The 16,752-nt window shown below is 40.2% G+C and overlaps 2 protein-coding genes across 2 annotated transcripts; both read right to left on the reverse strand.

Moving 5' to 3' along the window:
- Nucleotides 1-1,837: 1,837 nt before the first annotated feature.
- Nucleotides 1,838-5,962, reverse strand: LOC133206662 (myelin P2 protein). The gene is made up of 4 exons (XM_061342806.1): nucleotides 5,795-5,962; nucleotides 4,133-4,305; nucleotides 3,773-3,874; nucleotides 1,838-2,142 (listed from the first exon to the last, which is right to left on the reverse strand). The coding sequence occupies exons 1-4, from the start codon at nucleotides 5,865-5,867 to the stop codon at nucleotides 2,092-2,094; spliced, it is 399 nt and encodes a 132-aa protein (XP_061198790.1). The 5' UTR covers nucleotides 5,868-5,962; the 3' UTR covers nucleotides 1,838-2,091.
- Nucleotides 5,963-11,291: 5,329 nt separating this feature from the next.
- Nucleotides 11,292-14,381, reverse strand: LOC133206661 (fatty acid-binding protein, adipocyte). Its single transcript, XM_061342805.1, has 4 exons — nucleotides 14,194-14,381; nucleotides 12,763-12,935; nucleotides 12,450-12,551; nucleotides 11,292-11,524 (listed from the first exon to the last, which is right to left on the reverse strand). The coding sequence occupies exons 1-4, from the start codon at nucleotides 14,264-14,266 to the stop codon at nucleotides 11,474-11,476; spliced, it is 399 nt and encodes a 132-aa protein (XP_061198789.1). The 5' UTR covers nucleotides 14,267-14,381; the 3' UTR covers nucleotides 11,292-11,473.
- Between the last annotated feature and the right edge of the window lie 2,371 nt (nucleotides 14,382-16,752).

Consider the following 16,752-nt stretch of genomic DNA (forward strand, 5'->3'; position numbering starts at 1 on the left):
TCCTTTGTTTTTTCTTTTGTTACTGTTTCCAGATCTTTAAAAACCACTATTTGTACCAAAGTGAATGTTTATTTCCTTGTCTCAAGGAACTAAAAAGCTGGAAACTGATATTTTATTAGAGAGGAAATTTTTCCATTGAACCTCAGAGAAGAATTTGCAGGTTGCAGCAGGAAAAGCAAAGGAAATACAGAGCTTGTTTGCAGCAGTAACGACTCGTTTGCTGGCAGCTCAGGGGTAGGAAATGAGCTGCTTGAAAGGCTCTGAACAGTGTTCACCTTCCCGGAGCTCCAGCAGCCTTGTTAAGACCATGTTGCACTGAAAGAGGAGGGATGAAAAAGACAGAGCAAAAACTGGACTAATAAACTGGGTTTCAGGCCATGGCTAATTCTGAGCTGTAATAAATGTGTTTTCGGGTTTCTGTTGAGAGTCTAGTAGAATAAACTATAAGGTCACATAGAACAGCAGTTCACACATGGTGGCTGATCTTCACTTAAAATATGGGATAACAATCTGTAAAAGATGACACAAAGGGTATAATGCTGCCTCCGTTCCTTGTTACAGTCGCTGAGGACTTGGAGTTACAGAAACTCTGACAATCACAGCATTGAGTTTTAATTGTAAGGCTAAAGATAGGGTGTTTGTCTCTTCATCTAGGTTACATAGCAGGATAAACTTTTCCTTAACACTGCTGTCCATAAATCTTGCAGCTTTCTCTCACAGCTCATATTTTCTAGGATTCATCCCGTTTGCCTTCTGGCAGCTGCCTACAGCTAGTCTGTGTATTTAAAGCTGGAACCAGTCCCTAGCTTTTCCAGTGATGGGTAGAGAAGAAAGGTGACCTTTACATTTTGCATTCACTTGCTATATTAGTTTCTTAACTATCTCCATGACCACACCAATTTAGATACTGATGTTCAGAATCTCTCTTAGCCTTGAAAATATGTGATGTGAGAATTTGTGAAACCGGTAGGCAAAGGTTCACATCATCACTGCAACTCCCAACAAGCCAAAACAAACACACACGCCTCTCACAGTTGTTTTAACCCCACAGAGAAGGCAGGGAGAACTCCGTGTAATGGCACAGAGGCAGTGAATCAAAAGGAATGAAATGCTCCATGGGTAGTGCTACAGAACACTAGCTAATGGAGACAAAAATTAATAAGCTGCTATAGTGCTTTTTGATTAAACAGATTTTCAGAAGTCTAGGTTTGGTTTATCTGTTTTTTCCTTAGTTGAAAGTAGAGTAAGTGAAATGAGAAGATTGAACAGCTCAGCTACTTGGCTAGGCTTGGTAGCAAACTTTACCCAACAAAATCTCCTTTGTATGCTTAACATTAAGCACATGCTTAAATGCTGTACTAGAAGTAGGCTGGATTGCTGAGTACTTTCCAGAATGAAGCCCACTACCCTGAATATTTCTAGAATTCACACCTGCTTCACGCTTTGTTTCATAGGTCAAGAGCTTTTTTGGCAGAGAAATATGTATATATTCTGATATATTTTTCCTCCATTAGCTGTTCTCTTCCAAATAAATAACAGGATATAAAAAGTAGTACTGAAAGCAGTATAAACATTTTGGGAAGAGCATGAAACAAAGATGTGCTAAAACAATAAGGCTGAAACAGTAAATCATACTGAAAGTAAAGAATTCTGGCAGTAAAGATGATTTTCCCTAAAGGAATTATAGGAAAGGAATTGCGAATCCATGAGATGATAATTTTTCACATATCAGGGAACGTGTTATTTACCCTCTCTCAGAGGCAGACCAGTCGGGTTTCACCATTTTACTTAGAAATAGCCTAGCCACTTACACAGACAAGAACAACAGAGAAGATGGTGCCATACAAGGAAGAAGACTTTAATCATTCATGTGGAGACAAACATTGTATTTTATATGTTGAGAAGCTTTTTATTGGATCACCGCAATACTTTGGATTAGTTACACTATGGCTCTGAAATACCAAATTATAGTGTAGTCATTTTCCCAATAAAAGAAAATAAGAAAATGAAGCATAGTGCATGAGGCTTTGGTCACTGAACTAAGTTGAGTTTAAAGAGCCAGTCCCAATCTGGTGTGGGGAGGGAATTTCTTCACACTCTTTCATAGACTCTAGTGCAGACAACTCCTCTCATGGCACATTCCTAAGGCACAAAGGAAAAGATTAATATAAACCCTTTGCTGGCAGCAGGTGTGTCTGCTGCAGTAACCTCGAAAGTCAGTGAAAATCCAGATGTCACATTTTACATCTTTACACAACTTTTGTAGCAAACACAAAGTTTTTTTTATATATCAAATTGAGTGATTTCTATTCTCACATCTTTGGACTTGAGTGGCATATAACGACAAGTAGATTGCAAAATCAGGCTTAGCTTCAGAAACATGTTTACCATCCCTGGTATTATGCTGACTTGACAAATATCAGCCCCACCTATTTTATTATATCATGGCCCCTGAACACTTCCAGTTCCACAAAGGTCTTTTTGTGGAAGCAGAAGTAGCCTGGGTAGCTCAAAGGTCAGGTTTCTGGCCTAAAAAACTTTATGAGTCACAAAATATTTCTCCTGACCCTCTTGCCCCCGTGGCCTTCAACGGCTCCTGGTGATTCACAGCCACAGGATGGATGCAACAGAGGCGATGGGACATTAAGAAGACCTCATTGGTTTGAGAAAAAGAAGCTTCTTCCACAAACCTGTTTGAGGCAAGGGGCAGACAGCAGGGCACCAGAGGAAGAGGGACCCTTCCTCTCCTTTTGAAGATAATAATTATTCAAATTGTATTTTAATAATTCATTTTAATAATTAAATATTAATAATTTTAAATAATTATTTAAAAAATTACACAGAAATGCAGCCATGAGGAGGTGTGAAAGCAAATAACTCTTCCAAATGCATGAGAGCTTAAAATGCCGTCAGAACAAGCTAGCATTTACAGTCACAAGGATTTCAAAAAAGTCACCAAAATTGGATCTGCTCTTAAAAAACTTTAATGAACAAAGAAATTTCTTTTGTTCAAAAGTGAAATCTAGTGGTGACCCTAACCCTAAGTTCCTTAAAATGTGTATCACCCTGGCTTGGCCATCCCATGGTTTTCACATGGCTGCTAGAGAAAGTCAGATTGAACGGGGAGTGAGGGAAGCCCATGTTCCCTTGCCTCTAGCAAAGACAGGGTTCTCTTACTGCAGTGGGTGTTTCGGAGGAGCCGTTAGGACCTGCCAGTCCCTGCTGCAGGTCACCACGCAGGCAGGCATGGGCACAGAGGTGCTGTCTTTCACACAATAACCGTTGAGCACTTGCTTAGTGTGCTCAGCATGCTCACATGGAAAAAAGAAAGCAAAAGTGTGTGAATTGATGGGCTTTAATGGAAACACCCGAGTGGAAATGTGTAAGATTTCTAAGGCGGGAAAAAGGAAAGAGCCATTCCGGGGACAGCAGTACCCAACTTGCAAACTGTTATTTCCATTTCACAGGTTTCTGCCACTTGAAAACCTCTTTATATATTTAGTTTTTTTTTAAGAATAGCAACCTTCAGAACAGTAAGTATGCTGTCAATTTGTGGCAGCTTTGCCAATATAGTCACTTGAAAGACAATTTGCTATATGGAACAATACTTCTTTCCTTTCACCTTGTTTCCTAAGTTTGGTTCCCTTTTTTATCCTTCTTAATTACCTCATAAGCCAAAGAGAAAGACAAAATTGACAGTCCATTTAGACAGAACCAAACTGAATGCTCCATTCTTCTGACCTTTATCAGTGTACAAGGAATGTGAACTCACCACCACCATTTTGCCATCAACCAGTCTTCTCTTTATTGTGGTGTCTTTGCCATTCCACTTCTGCACTTGCACCAATGCCCCTTTCTCCAAGGTTACGACACTCTGCAAAGGCCAAGAGTTTCAAGCTGCAGTCTGAGCTATGCAGATTAGAGCAGCAATTCACTTTACATTCAGTGAGATCTGAGTTCTTGGCTAATGACATGCTTAATAATACTAGTTTCAGCACCATACTATTTCTTCTTACAGTGATTTCTTTGAATAGTTTGGAAAACTCATAGTACACTGAGGGGGTAGGAAAAACTACTCCTGGTGTTCTTCTAGGCTGTGTCCATACCACCCAGAGATTATCAGCACCCTTACCTTGACTTTCCGGTCATCTGCTGTTGTTTCATCGAACTGCTGGCCCAGTTTGAAAGAGATTGTTGTATTTTTGAAGGTGCTTTCAGTTCTGATGGTTACTATGTCCCCCTTCATACTGATGATCACATTAGGCTTTGCCAGGCCACCTAATTTCCGGGTAGCTAAGCCAACTCCTAGAAATCAGAAATAAAACTATCATTACATTATAGCAAGCAAGAAACTCAGTATCCTTTCATATATGTTCAGTGGAAGAATAAGGAACAGCATCTTCTAGAATGCTCTGATGCCTGATTGAGATGAGGCTCTAATTCTTTGAATGTGGAAGTACTGGGTTTAGAGCCCAAGGAAGCCCCAGCTGATAGAGAGCACCCTCAACAAGAAATAAAGGTATAAATGAGCATACACTTGTATAGATTTAGAGAAGAAGAAACAAAGATGGTTAAAAATCTGGGCGAACTTGTATGGAGACAAAATGCGTAGCAAATTTCAGAGGAAAAGTCTATTCCTCATAAAAGCTCACAAAAATCCTTAAAAAAAAAAAAAAGCCTTGACACATCTGAGAATCTGCATTTTTGTTAACCAGCTGCATGGGAGAAGCTGGATACTGAACCACCAATATACTGGTGCTTTTTCATTAAACATACTGGAGACTGGGCAATTCTTAGGTTGCTACTAACATCCCCTAAGGATCCTTACATGTAAATCTCAGTGAAAAGTACAAGTATGAAATAACAAAAAGGAGTATAAGAGCAAAGAGCTGCAGAGAGCTTTAGGGTAAATCCCATCTCAAAGCCTTTTATATTGCCTAGTGCTTTTCAGTCCAGTTCATTGTCTATGAGTCATGAGGTCTGGGGCAAGTTAGAATGAAAGCCACTGACAATATATCGCTGTTTTATAAAAGCAGAAAGCGTAGCCTTCGTTAATGTTATGCTGTGCTCAGATGAAATGGTACATATAAAAGCGTATAAAGCTATCTGTAGATTATAACAATATTTGTGGCAATTATTCTATACTACACAATTCTGTTCAGGTCTTTAGAAAAAATAGCTGTGGCTGGACATTTACTCTGGCTAATTAACTTACTGCAATTTTTTAGTCATTCAGTTTAACATTTCAAAGAAAGGGAATCAGTGTTTCAGTGAATCACTTATATAGCAAAAGCAATGCTGTAGTTGACTATCTGTACCCTTGTTGTATAGGAATGAAGCCAGCATTAAAATGAAAAACAATGCCTACTTTATTGCATTCCTGGCATTCTTCAGTAACAGATAGATCCATTCATAGGTTTTAGACCTCTGAAACCAAAGTGTCATGAGACATCAGCTCCATTATATATTGTAAATTATCACAAGTCACGAGTTTAATGGTGCAATTGAGAGAAACACAAAAAAAATCTGCATTTCCATAGATTCTTATTACAGAAAAGCAAGTTAGATCAGGTCAGTTCAGTCAGACAGAAATAAATTTTTTATAGGAATTCAGCACTTACCTTTTTGTTTCTCCATTTTATGTGCTAAAGGAAAGAAATTAAGTTATGCTAGAAAGGTCCATTAAGTGCTTTTGTGGCCAAGTAGAAAACAGAGTGCATGAGCAAACCATAAGATGAAAAAGAGACATTCTCAAAGAAAACTTATTTAAAAAAAAAATAAAAAAATTTCTCACCCAATTCTTTCATATAGTCATCAAAATTTTCACTGGAGATGAGTTTCCAGGTGCCCACAAATCGGTTACACATTGTATAGGCTTTGCAAGGCAGTGGTCCTGCAGAGAAAGGTAGTGGCCACAGCAGCTTTTGGTAGGAGTCAGAGAGATTGTGTGCCCAGCTCAAACCTTGCTGGCTTCCTTTTAAAGATGCCCAGTCCCTGTAGCGCTCAGAAGGGGGCCAATAAGCGAGGCCGTGCCAGGGCAAGACAATGTGCACCTTGTCCAAGGCAGCCGTGTCAGTACCAAGGCTCTGGGTGACGTCTGCCTTGGCTTTCTCCACTGAATAGATCAGGACACTGAGGGGTGCATGAGAATGAGGATATGAGGTTATCACTACATTTGCAGAGCAGTCAGGGGACACAGCAGTGGGGTCTTAGCAATATGGAACCACCAAGCACAAGAGCATTGTAACCATCTGAAACCCAACTCTGACTGTCCTCCCCATGCCATTCTCCTGGAAGGGATTTAGAACAATCATCTAGTCCAACTGCCTGACCAATTCAGGGCTGACCAGATCTTAAAATCTGTTGTTAAGGCCATTGTCCAAATGCTCCTTAAACATTGACAGGCTTGGGCATCAACTACCTCTCTAGGAAGCCTGTTTCAGTGTTTGACAAGCCTCTTGGTAAATAAATGCTGGCTAATGTTCAATCTAAATCTCTCCTGGCACAGTTTTGAACCATTCCCATGTATCCTATCATTGGATAACAGGAAGAAGAGATCAGCATTTCTCTTTACACATAAAAAGGCATATACTGCTCCCATTTTGTCTTTTGCCACCTGGGTAGTTTCTCTCTCATAGAGTTAAGGGCAGATTTAAGCCAGCACTGTCATATAAGCAGTTGCATTCAAATGTGTCCTACTATTTCCAGATTTCTTCAACTTCCCTTGTTTCCATGAAGAAAGTCCATAAACTCTCTGGGTCCACATGTCCCTTGTACTGGTGAGCCCACTACTGGACTCGGTATTCCAGGTGTGGCCTTGCCAGTGCTGGGCAGAGAGAAAGGACTGCCTCCCTCACCCTGCAACACTCCTAATGCAGCACACAATATCTCCTTCTTTGCTGCAAGGGCACATTGCTGGCTCATATTCAGTTTGGTGTTCACCAGGACCCCCAGGGCCAATTCAGCTGAATTTGGAAGTTTGAAAAGTTTGAGTTTGAACATTTAAACACTTTTTTCTTTTTTTAAATGTACATTTAAATCTATTGTCTTGTGGTTAGTAAAAACCAGACACAAAGAACAAATCCCTGAACCATATGCATATTTGGCAGGCAAGAATTTAAAGCATTGTAATTCAATACACCTCATACTATCTGAAACAATTTATTGTAAGATGACATCAACTGTAATTCTGTCCTTCCCGTTCCTAAACCATTTTCTTGGAGAAAACTATTACTTGACACATGAAAGATTTAGGTAGCTTCTTTCTTACTTGTGTGAACAATAGTTGCCTGTTTGTCTTTATGGCATGATTAGACTTTCTAGTTTACAACCATTTATAGGGACTTTTCAGATCTACATTCTAAGGATGGAGGGACACTGCTTGTGAGGCAAGATTTCTTGTGTTTAGGGTAGAAAGAGTGAGATGGAGCTGATGTTGGGCCAAAAGGGGTGAGGTTTGGGCCTTGTCTTGAAAGCTGCTACATGCAAGAAGGGAAACATGCTTACACAGGAAAACAATATATTCTGAGTAGTGAAAATGTTGTATTTGGATTATACTGTGGTTGTGGGGAAATAACAAGGAATTGAGTCACAAATTTTGGTTGTATATGCAAAACGTTTTATCCCATCAGTCATAACATCAACAATGGTAAATTGAGCAGAACCTCCCATTACTGCTCAGGTCTAATTACAGTGCAGTGTAGGGAGGGAATGTCTAGAGTGATAGAAAATGAAAACAACTTTCCCATATTAGGAAGCAGATGCTGTATCTGTAATACGTAAATAAATGCTAGTCTTTGAAGGTGTTGTGCACACAAAGCTCTTCTAAAGCCGAGATGTATTATATCACATTTTGTGTAAAGAATAACAAGCTCTAATCTCTGGAAATGAGAAAACTCCTCCTAAATGGAGCTATCCATTCTTTCTCAGGGAATAAGAAGAAAATATTCTACCGTTGCTCCTCAGGCATCGTTTGTTCTTTCATTTAATTTTCTTAACCACATAAAGGCACTCTAACAAGACAAAGCTGGTGCCTTTGCAAAAAGAAAGATGATTGGGATGTTGTAAAATCAGACCTACAATTCAAGTAGGGCAAATTAGTCAGAATGGAACAGCGATACCGCAGTACCAGTGACCTTAAGAACAAAAGTGACAGAGAATTATTTATACAGACAAAACCCCAGTCTTAAGCAGTCTCAAACAATGTTGACATTGCTACCATCTCTCTCTTTGTCACCAAGAAAAATCAGTACTTTCATTTAAAGGACTTACAGTCTAGAAAGAAGAAAAGCATGGAATTATATCTCAGTAGAAACAATATCTACGGAAACCAATCTTTTCTTCAAGCTTAAGGGAAAAAAAGGGTTGTGAGTACATGTGATTAAAAGGAGCTTTGATTCCGTTTTTATGCTTATGATTGGAGTAAAACAAGGTTTGAAATCAATAGACTTGGAGCCTGTGAAGCAGCACTAGAAGTAAAGGTAAAAATTGATTAAAACAGTGAGCTAAAAATACAGAGGGAATATTTAAAAAATGCAGAATGTATATTGCTGTCATTTTTTTTTTTTAAAGAAAATATCATCTGGGCAAATTCAGCGCCAAAAAAAGAGAAAAAAGTCTAAGTTAAATTCCTAGGAGAGTCATGAAGAAAACAGAAATAAGAGTGGAGGACAAAGGCCAAATGCCTCCTTCACTGTGAGGACACCGATGATGTTTTAACACTGACTCTATGAAGCCGAGGTACCGACTGCAAGCATGCAGCCAGCAGTCTGCTCCTTCCCAATAGCTACACCAGAGGGTGAAAACAGCCTTTTGTCTCCTTAGCGGGGACATCCCATGAGACCAGGCCACGACTGTTGGGATGGTCGCTCAGGGCAGACTTCAGAGCTGGGCATACACCAGGTTTGACTGCCCAGGACACAAATGTATTCTTAGTTCCCCCCAGTGGAAACAAAGAGTTAAAACTAAAAACAAGAAATAACAGAAGGGTCAAAGCTCAGAATAAGCCTTGATTCATTTTTCTCCTGAGCTGCTAATAATCTCTGGGTGTGAGTCCCCTTTCCTTCTCATCATCCGAGAAACCTGTATAGGAGTAGTGAGAGAATACACTAAGGGGCAAAGATCTCCTTCTCTCAGCATTCTGGGGTGACTGCTGTGATAAGCATGTTGACCACGGGGTTTGTAGGGGTTTGGTGGTATCCTCCTTTTTCAGAGAGGAATGCTATAGTATAGTTTCTGAATTTTAGAGAACAGTTTAGCACTCCAGAAAAGAGAGGGGGACATGTGCTGCTCTGCAGGCAAGGACAAGCCACTCATCTGCCTTTACCCCTTAGAAATGTGTGCTGTCACCTCCATCTAAGACTGAGGGCACACACCTTTTTTTGCCAGAGAGGAATTATCTCCATTTACTCAAGAAGTCCATAGGCTGTTGTCCTTTTTAGAGTATAAATTTTGGCCTTCTTAAGAGAATAAATTTCAGACAAGTTCATTTATAAGAAAAGCACCATTAATATTTCATTATGGTGTTGGCCCTGTTAAAGTTTATAGATAGAATGTCGCTTCATTGAAATTTCCGAAAGTTGATGTTTTAAGCACCTTGATCCATTCACAAAGTCTGAATTCGTTCACCAGGTACTAAAATAAACAGTGATGCTTTCAGAAGAGATTACCTGCCTCTGAAAAGTTAGGCTGTGAATGTTACAGTTGTAACTGCAGCCTTTATTAAGAATGTAAGATATCTGGAGAATAAGGGCTGCTATAGGAATATTGGAAAATTGACCTCTGAAATACAGTATTTTCATATCTGTGGACAACGGGCTAGATTTAACTATGGGCTGATCTTTAATGTCTATATATAGCTTGCTTAAGTCAATGTTGCTGCTCCTTTCAATCAACTCTTCTGTGTAGGTTTTCTGCCACTAAACTGCAACTTTATCTCGGTTTTTTTTTTTATTATTAATTTTAGTCCTTGTTAAGTGCTAAGTAGATGTAGTATTGTGTGTATGGGGTACTGAGAAGCACACTTACTTCCCCTATGTGACTGCTGTTCTTCAGGCTGATGAGATTTCATAACTAATGAAGCCAAAGTAAAAAGAGGGGAGCTGTTTGTTTGTGGCTTTATTAACATCTCTGCAGAATTTACTGATAGTCTTTTGGAACTGTTCTTAAATGACTCCTTATCATCCAGAGTGCAGATGTCCTTGTTCTCCTCTTCCCCTCTCCAGTTGTATTAATAGTGCAGAAACTTGGGAACGGACTGAGTCATGCAGAGGAAAGTTCAAGTATATGAGGTCTTTGCTGCTGGCAGCAGGGACTCAGCATCATTGCTTCTGACATCTGACCTCAGGAATGTCAGGAACATGTGGAATTTGGTTCACAGGTCTTAACTGCAAAGCTTGAGATATGCTGATTTCCCCATTTTGTGGTTATTCCACACATTTTCAGATTCTTCTTGTCCAGGTTTTCCAAAGACTTGTCTTTTTCTTTGTTCTCAGTTTGAGTCCTCCCAGGTATGGACCTGAAGTTTTGAAACAGGATACCAGGCCTAAGGGCAGTAGAAGAAAAGTAGTTTGAGAACAAGAAGAGTTGAAAAACATGGTGTCCAAAGGGCTTTGCATCTAGAGAGGCTCATGTTCCCAAGACTCATCTAACCTAACAAGCTAGTAGAAAATATATAGGAAATAAAGGAGGTTGTACCACTAGAAAACTGTTACAAGCTTTCAGTAAACCTGAGAGTACTTTTTAAACTATGATGCTTAATTCAAAGCTTTTTGTCTAATCTAGGACAAAAAGAGGTGTTAAGGAAAGGGAAAAAAAAGCATCACAGCTGAGAGCTATGGCAGCTGTAATTTCAGACTTCAGGTGGAAGAGAACGAGATCACATCACTTTAGGTGATCCTTGGGTTTAAAATTGTTAGAACTTGTGCAAGGAGGAGGTGTCTGGTTCCCTGCCAATGCTGGGCATCCACAGTAACCACCCTCCTTCCTGCCCCAGGAGCGATACCCAGGGAAGCCAAGAGAAGCAGCCCCCTTATTCCCCTTGCTGTACACAGACTCCTTGCAGTGGTTAGCCCACACACGGTGCTCACCAGCAGGTGTTTTTTGTGTCCAGGTCTACATCTATCACACAAGTGCCACTCAGTGGATGGTCTCAGATCCTCTTTCTGCACTGAGATGGGTCACAGTTATGAAATGTGGCACTAGCTCTCATGCAATGCTTTCCCCCACAGCACCCCTTCCCGTGTTGCATCCGTCCCAAACCCCTTCCTGACAAACTCTAGCACAAGCACGTGTTGTAGAAAGCTGAACATTTTATTGAATAGCCACAACAAATTAGTCAGGCTGCATGCAACTGTTTGGGGACATATCTGTAAAAAGTATGGCTCTCTTTAAAATATATTTGTGGAGATTTTCTCCTCTGGTTAGGTTGTTTTTCTCCAGCTTTAAGCATTCGTCCTCTGTGAAGATGGCTTCTTCATGCTTTTTCATAAACTCTTTTGCAGATAACATTATTCATGGTGCATTCCTGGAAAGAAAGGTAAATTTAATCAGCTTTTAACTCTCACAAAATATTTCTTAGTGAGAAGATAATTATTTATCCATTGGCAGCCAGTGTAAGAAAAAATCTGCATTTCTACTCCTATACAAACAGTTACCAAAACAGTGAAACTCAAGTTTGAGAGCTTCAGAAACAGAAGTCTGAAACACAAGACTGAAAGAACATCAAAGGACTGTTCCAGCGATCCCCAGGAGATTTCTAATCTCCACTTAAAAACCTCTGAAGAAGGATCCTAGGACTTCAGTGGAGGGTGATTGGACTCTGAAGTGGGGCATTAGTCTTTTTCCTTCCACTTTTTGCCGTAGTGGCTTGTCTTCACACATGTGTGCATGACACACACATACTCACACAGAGTCTTTCACAGCTTTCAGACTTGCAGGTGGTGGTGTCAGCCCCCACATGTTAGGCTGTGTCCTCAGTTATTTTTCTGTTAGCTTAAACTCCGTATTTTCCAATCTTTCTTAATGAAGTTGCTGTTCAGACCTATTTATATTTGTTTTCCTCTGGTCTTTATCCAAAGAAATATAAATATTCAATTTATGGACATATTTTTCTCTAGGGGAGGGCAGAACTCTTCAGAAATTTTGTGTACGTGCATCATTTTGTAGCATGGTGGAATCCCAGCTGCTTTTTATGAGCACAGCTTTAATCCCCTCCCATATTCTTCAAATTGTCTGTCCTGAAACTGGAGAGCAGTGCTGGGAAAGCCCCAAACTGGCACCAAGTCAAGCACAACAGTCTCTGACCAGGTAATACCAACCAACAGACTCATTCAGAGAGACACAGAGCCCTTTCAGGTGCTTTCATTCCTTGTATCTGAACCGAATGTAACATATTTGCTAATGAATTCTACACAGTAAATTGAGAAATCAGTTAACAAAAATGAACTCACCATCACCAGGTTCCCATCCACAACCTTTCTCTTTATGATAGTCTGTTTTCCATCCCACTTCTGCACCTGGATCAGTACACCATTGTCTAGGGTTATGACATTCTGCCAAAGAAAAATGCAGAGCGTGGCTATTTCATCAGGGTGCTTTGGACTGAAGAGAAGACTGTTTCCATGTCCAAACCTCTGAAGGCAGCATTTCTACACTGGATGTCAAAATCACAACTCCATCCTCCTGTTCCTATGTCCCTTTAGAGAGATGTATTTCACATCCCTTTTAAAAGAAGTATTTGGAAAGTGCTGGGTTTGGACTCACCTTTGTTTTTCTGTCATCTGCTGTGGTCTCATCAAATTCTTCACCCAGCTTGAAAGAGACCTCTGTATTTTTGAAGGTACTCTCTGTTTTGATGGTTATCACATCACCATTGATGCTGATAGTTACACTGGGCTTGGCCACACCAGCCATCTTCCTGGTAGCAAATCCCACACCTATAAGTAAGACAGGGTACTATGAAATTGTTATCTTTACTCAGTGTTTATCTCTTATTTGTTGAGAAAGAGAAAAATAAACCAAACAACTTCAGTGCTGATTTCCCTATTATTTTCTGAATTTTTAATTAATTCTATGTTGCAGAGGTTCTTTTGTAACATCTCACTAATCTGATAAGGTTATAGACCAAGCCAGGTGGGATGACACAAGGAAATTTCTGCTCTGACATTGTCAGATAGTGAAAACAATATCTTGAAGACTTAGATGAGATTTTAATTCCAGATATTTGCACATATACTTGTCCAAAATAACTGTGGTGGTCTGTACACTAACTTGTATGCTAATTGTATCAAGAAGTAAACAAGCAGAAATATACGATGGTTTCTAAGCCACAAAAACAAAGAAACAAGAAAAAAAAAAGGTTGGGTTTTTTTTTTAATATTTATCAGTGGCTAGGCTGAATAAAAGGAAATGATTAAGAAATAGCTGGCAATGGTTATGTCCTGAGTAAAATCTGGGGGAAAGATTAAGTGTGCAAGAGTGTCACTAAAAGCTGTCTGAATGCTGCATAAATCTTGGTGAGTATTTCACTCCTAATCTCCAAATAACCCCCCATCCTTTTAGCACATACTGATCCAATCAGTGCAAGTTACCCCATACTTTCTGCACACTAAAAGGGTGCAGAAACCTTTCAAAGCCCAAACTTAATTCTAAGCAAGAAGTCTATACCTGTAGAGAATCCCTCCCATCTTTTGCAAGTACCTCCATGAATCTTTGCAATTTTCTTTGTTAATATTTACTGGAGGCAGCTGCAAATTTTTATTCATACAATAGCCATAACAATTAATTGCTCTTCTAGTCCAGTAGCAATATAAAGAAGCTTGCTTGTCTTTTAGAGAGAGAAGCTTGCTACATTCAAATATTGCAGCACTTTGTATGTCCAAGGATGAACAGATAATCCACACAAAATATTGCAGAGATGAGTTTTACATCCATTTATAACACTACCAAGTAGGCATGCATGGACTTGGCTTACCTGAAACCATTTCTCCCAGGCAAGGTTTTTCTACATTAAAGGAATTTGAAACCACTAATTCATACAGTCAAGTTCTCCAGTTTAAGATCATCTGATCAAAATAGTTGGACTAAAATCCCCTTGGTAAACAGCATAGCCAGAAAAAGCAAGTAAGGAATAAAAGTCAAAAGCAGCATTCCTTCCCAGTCCCAGATACAACAACTCCAAATAACAACTCTCACCCAGCTCTTTCATATAGTCCTCAAAGTTTTCACTAGAAAGGAGCTTCCAGGTGCCCACAAACTGGTCACACATCCTGGCAGGCTACAGAGAAGTCTTCCACAGGATCAAACAGAAATGCCAGACGGGAGGATAGTATGAGCTCCAGAAGATCAGGAGTTATCTTTAAAAAGGAGCCTTAGCCACATGATGCTCTAGGATGACCAATGAAGAGGGAGTCCCAGTGCCCAGTGTTTTCCTTCCTCCTCTACCCCTCCTTTGCCAGTAGGTCATAGTGTAATTATTCTTCTGCCCTTACTAGCACAAAGATCACTGTCCTGGTTTTATTTAATTATTTTTATCACTCGAGAACCCTCTACCTTAAATGCAAGTAATTACATCACATTGTCTGTCAGAAGAGAAAGATAGGTTCAATCCACAGTGGGATGTGTTCTCTCCCATACTCTTTCATTTCAGCGCCACATCAAATGGACAAAACTACATGCCTAGACTGTAAGATCTGAAAGGCTCATTGGCATAATTTAGTTTGCTTTCTGCATCCCTGTAGACAGAGATTTTCTCCAAATATGCATAGAATTACAGGAAGAAATTGATTTGGGACAGAAAGAGAGCATACTGGTGGCTGCAGTGGTAAGGCAATAAAACTGTTTCCTGGATTAGGTTGTCTTCATGATTGCACCGCCTGACCTAACTGACCAATAGCTCTGCTGCTTTTATGTGATAGAGAAGGGATATAGGGCTCTGTAAAAAGCAGAGTAACAAAACAGATGATTTATCTCCCTTTTGCTCCTGTGTTTTCTGAAGACCTATGTCCCAATGACCAGCATTATGACTAGCTGTGGCATAGAACTAGGCTCTGGTATTGACCCACCTTCATTTGTTTTCTGCTTGCACTGTTCAAGTAGTAATCTGTTTGTGGCAAGGTGCGTACAGGACTGGCATAATAAGGTCCAACTTGACTGATCCCCTAAGCCCTGCCATAGCTCTGATCACCAAAAACTGTATCAGAAAGTAGTCAAGCAATTTCTTAGACCTTTGTTTTGCCTGTAACATTCTATTCCAATAGCAAAAAAGCAGCTAATAAGTGGAGACTCCAGCCCCTGCAATTCCCCTTAGGTGGATTTCCTGGAAATACTCTGTTGGTTGTTGGGCATCAAATATGTTGGTCCACATATTTTTGTAAAGTAATATCTTGTAGAAAAAATATGTACGCAGGATTGTAGGATCATAGGGAAATTCAGAAGGGAAGAGAGGTCAGGAGGTCTCCAGCACAGCCTCACCTTCAGGCTGGAGCAGCTCTGAGCTCAGACCAGGCTGCTCAGGGCTATGCCCTGTCAGGGCTTGGAAACTTCTAAGGATGGAATCAGCACAGCCACCCTGGGCAATCTGCATCCCTGCCCAGCAGTCACCAGGGGTAAAGGATCTCCTTATCTCCTGCCTAAACCTCTCTTCTTTCAGCTTTTACTCATAGCTTCTCACCATTCACTGCTGTGAGAAGCCTGGCTCCAACCCCTCAGTGACTTCTCAACGGGTGCTGGGCACTGCTGTAAGCACTCCCAAAGCCATCTCTTAACCAGGATGAACATTCCCAGTCTCACAGCCTCTCCTCACAGAGCAAGGGTTCCAACCCTCTGAGCATCCTGTGGCCCCCCTGTTGCACTCACACCAAAACTGGATGCAATACTCTGGATACAGCCTAATGAGTGCTGAGGAAATGGGAATAATCACTTCCATTAACCTACTGGCTGCACTCCTGTTCATACACCTCAGGACAGTTTTCACCTTTCTGCTGCCAAGGCTCAGCTCACTGCCCACTAGGACCCTGAGAGCCTTTTCTGCAGTGCTGCCTAGCCAGTCTGTTCTGAGCCTGCATTGCTGTGAGGATGAGTATGTTTTTACATGTGTAATTAGTTACCCTCCTGCGCCTTTAAGACTGCAAACTGTGGGAAATATTATTCTTTTTTACCTTTTTTTCCTCAGAATAGCTAAACTTCAGTTTGGCCTTTTTTTTTTTTTTAGGTTTTTGTTGGGATTTTTTTGGTTTGTTTTTTTTTTTTTTTAGTTTTTCAATATTTACCAACTTTGGGTTAATCCTGGAATAAATAAAATAATATTCTAATTACTGAAGCCTCAGGTGACTTTCCTGATTGGTTTCATTGGAGTACCACATGCTCACGTCCTCTTTGAAAGGAAAATCAGGGAGGACCTCCAGTTTGTGCCATTATCTTGTTTTTTTTTTACTGAGGATTATTGGCTTGAGAAACACAGCACCATGTGTGAGCAGTTTGTAGGAACTTGACAACTCAAATCAAGTAATTACATGAGTAGTTGAAAGTGTCAGGTAAGGATTGCTGCAGTGCCCCAGAAAGGATGTGATTTGGTTGAACTCAGTTCCTGCACATACTTTTCTTGCCTTTCAGCCACTGTTCTATGTGTTACTTGCTACAATTAGCATTCATTTCTTTGGAGGGGCTTTTATATTCAAAGCCTGAGAGAGGGGATTGGCCTTTCTTTGGTGTTAACAGATGTCTGCAATGCTCAATGCTGCTGGAAGAGTTTTT

Source organism: Neopsephotus bourkii, unplaced genomic scaffold (assembly GCF_033783945.1).
Source record: "Neopsephotus bourkii isolate Nb327-2 ecotype Australia unplaced genomic scaffold, CSIRO-AGI_Nbou_v1 NB_1820, whole genome shotgun sequence".
NCBI lineage: Eukaryota > Metazoa > Chordata > Aves > Psittaciformes > Psittacidae > Neopsephotus > Neopsephotus bourkii.

Bases quoted from the DNA above. Each gene is read 5' to 3' on its own strand.
- LOC133206661 (XM_061342805.1), bottom strand. From the start codon at position 14,266: ATGTGTGACCAGTTTGTGGGCACCTGGAAGCTCCTTTCTAGTGAAAAC. The intron at 12,936-14,193 runs GTGAGAGTTGTT...TCTTACTTATAG, and splicing joins GGACTATATGAAAGAGCTGG to GTGTGGGATTTGCTACCAGG. The intron at 12,552-12,762 runs GTGAGTCCAAAC...TTTCTTTGGCAG, and splicing joins CAGATGACAGAAAAACAAAG to AATGTCATAACCCTAGACAA.
- LOC133206662 (XM_061342806.1), bottom strand. From the start codon at position 5,867: ATGTGTAACCGATTTGTGGGCACCTGGAAACTCATCTCCAGTGAAAAT. The intron at 4,306-5,794 runs GTGAGAAATTTT...TCTGATTTCTAG, and splicing joins TGACTATATGAAAGAATTGG to GAGTTGGCTTAGCTACCCGG. The intron at 3,875-4,132 runs GTAAGGGTGCTG...TGGCCTTTGCAG, and splicing joins CAGATGACCGGAAAGTCAAG to AGTGTCGTAACCTTGGAGAA.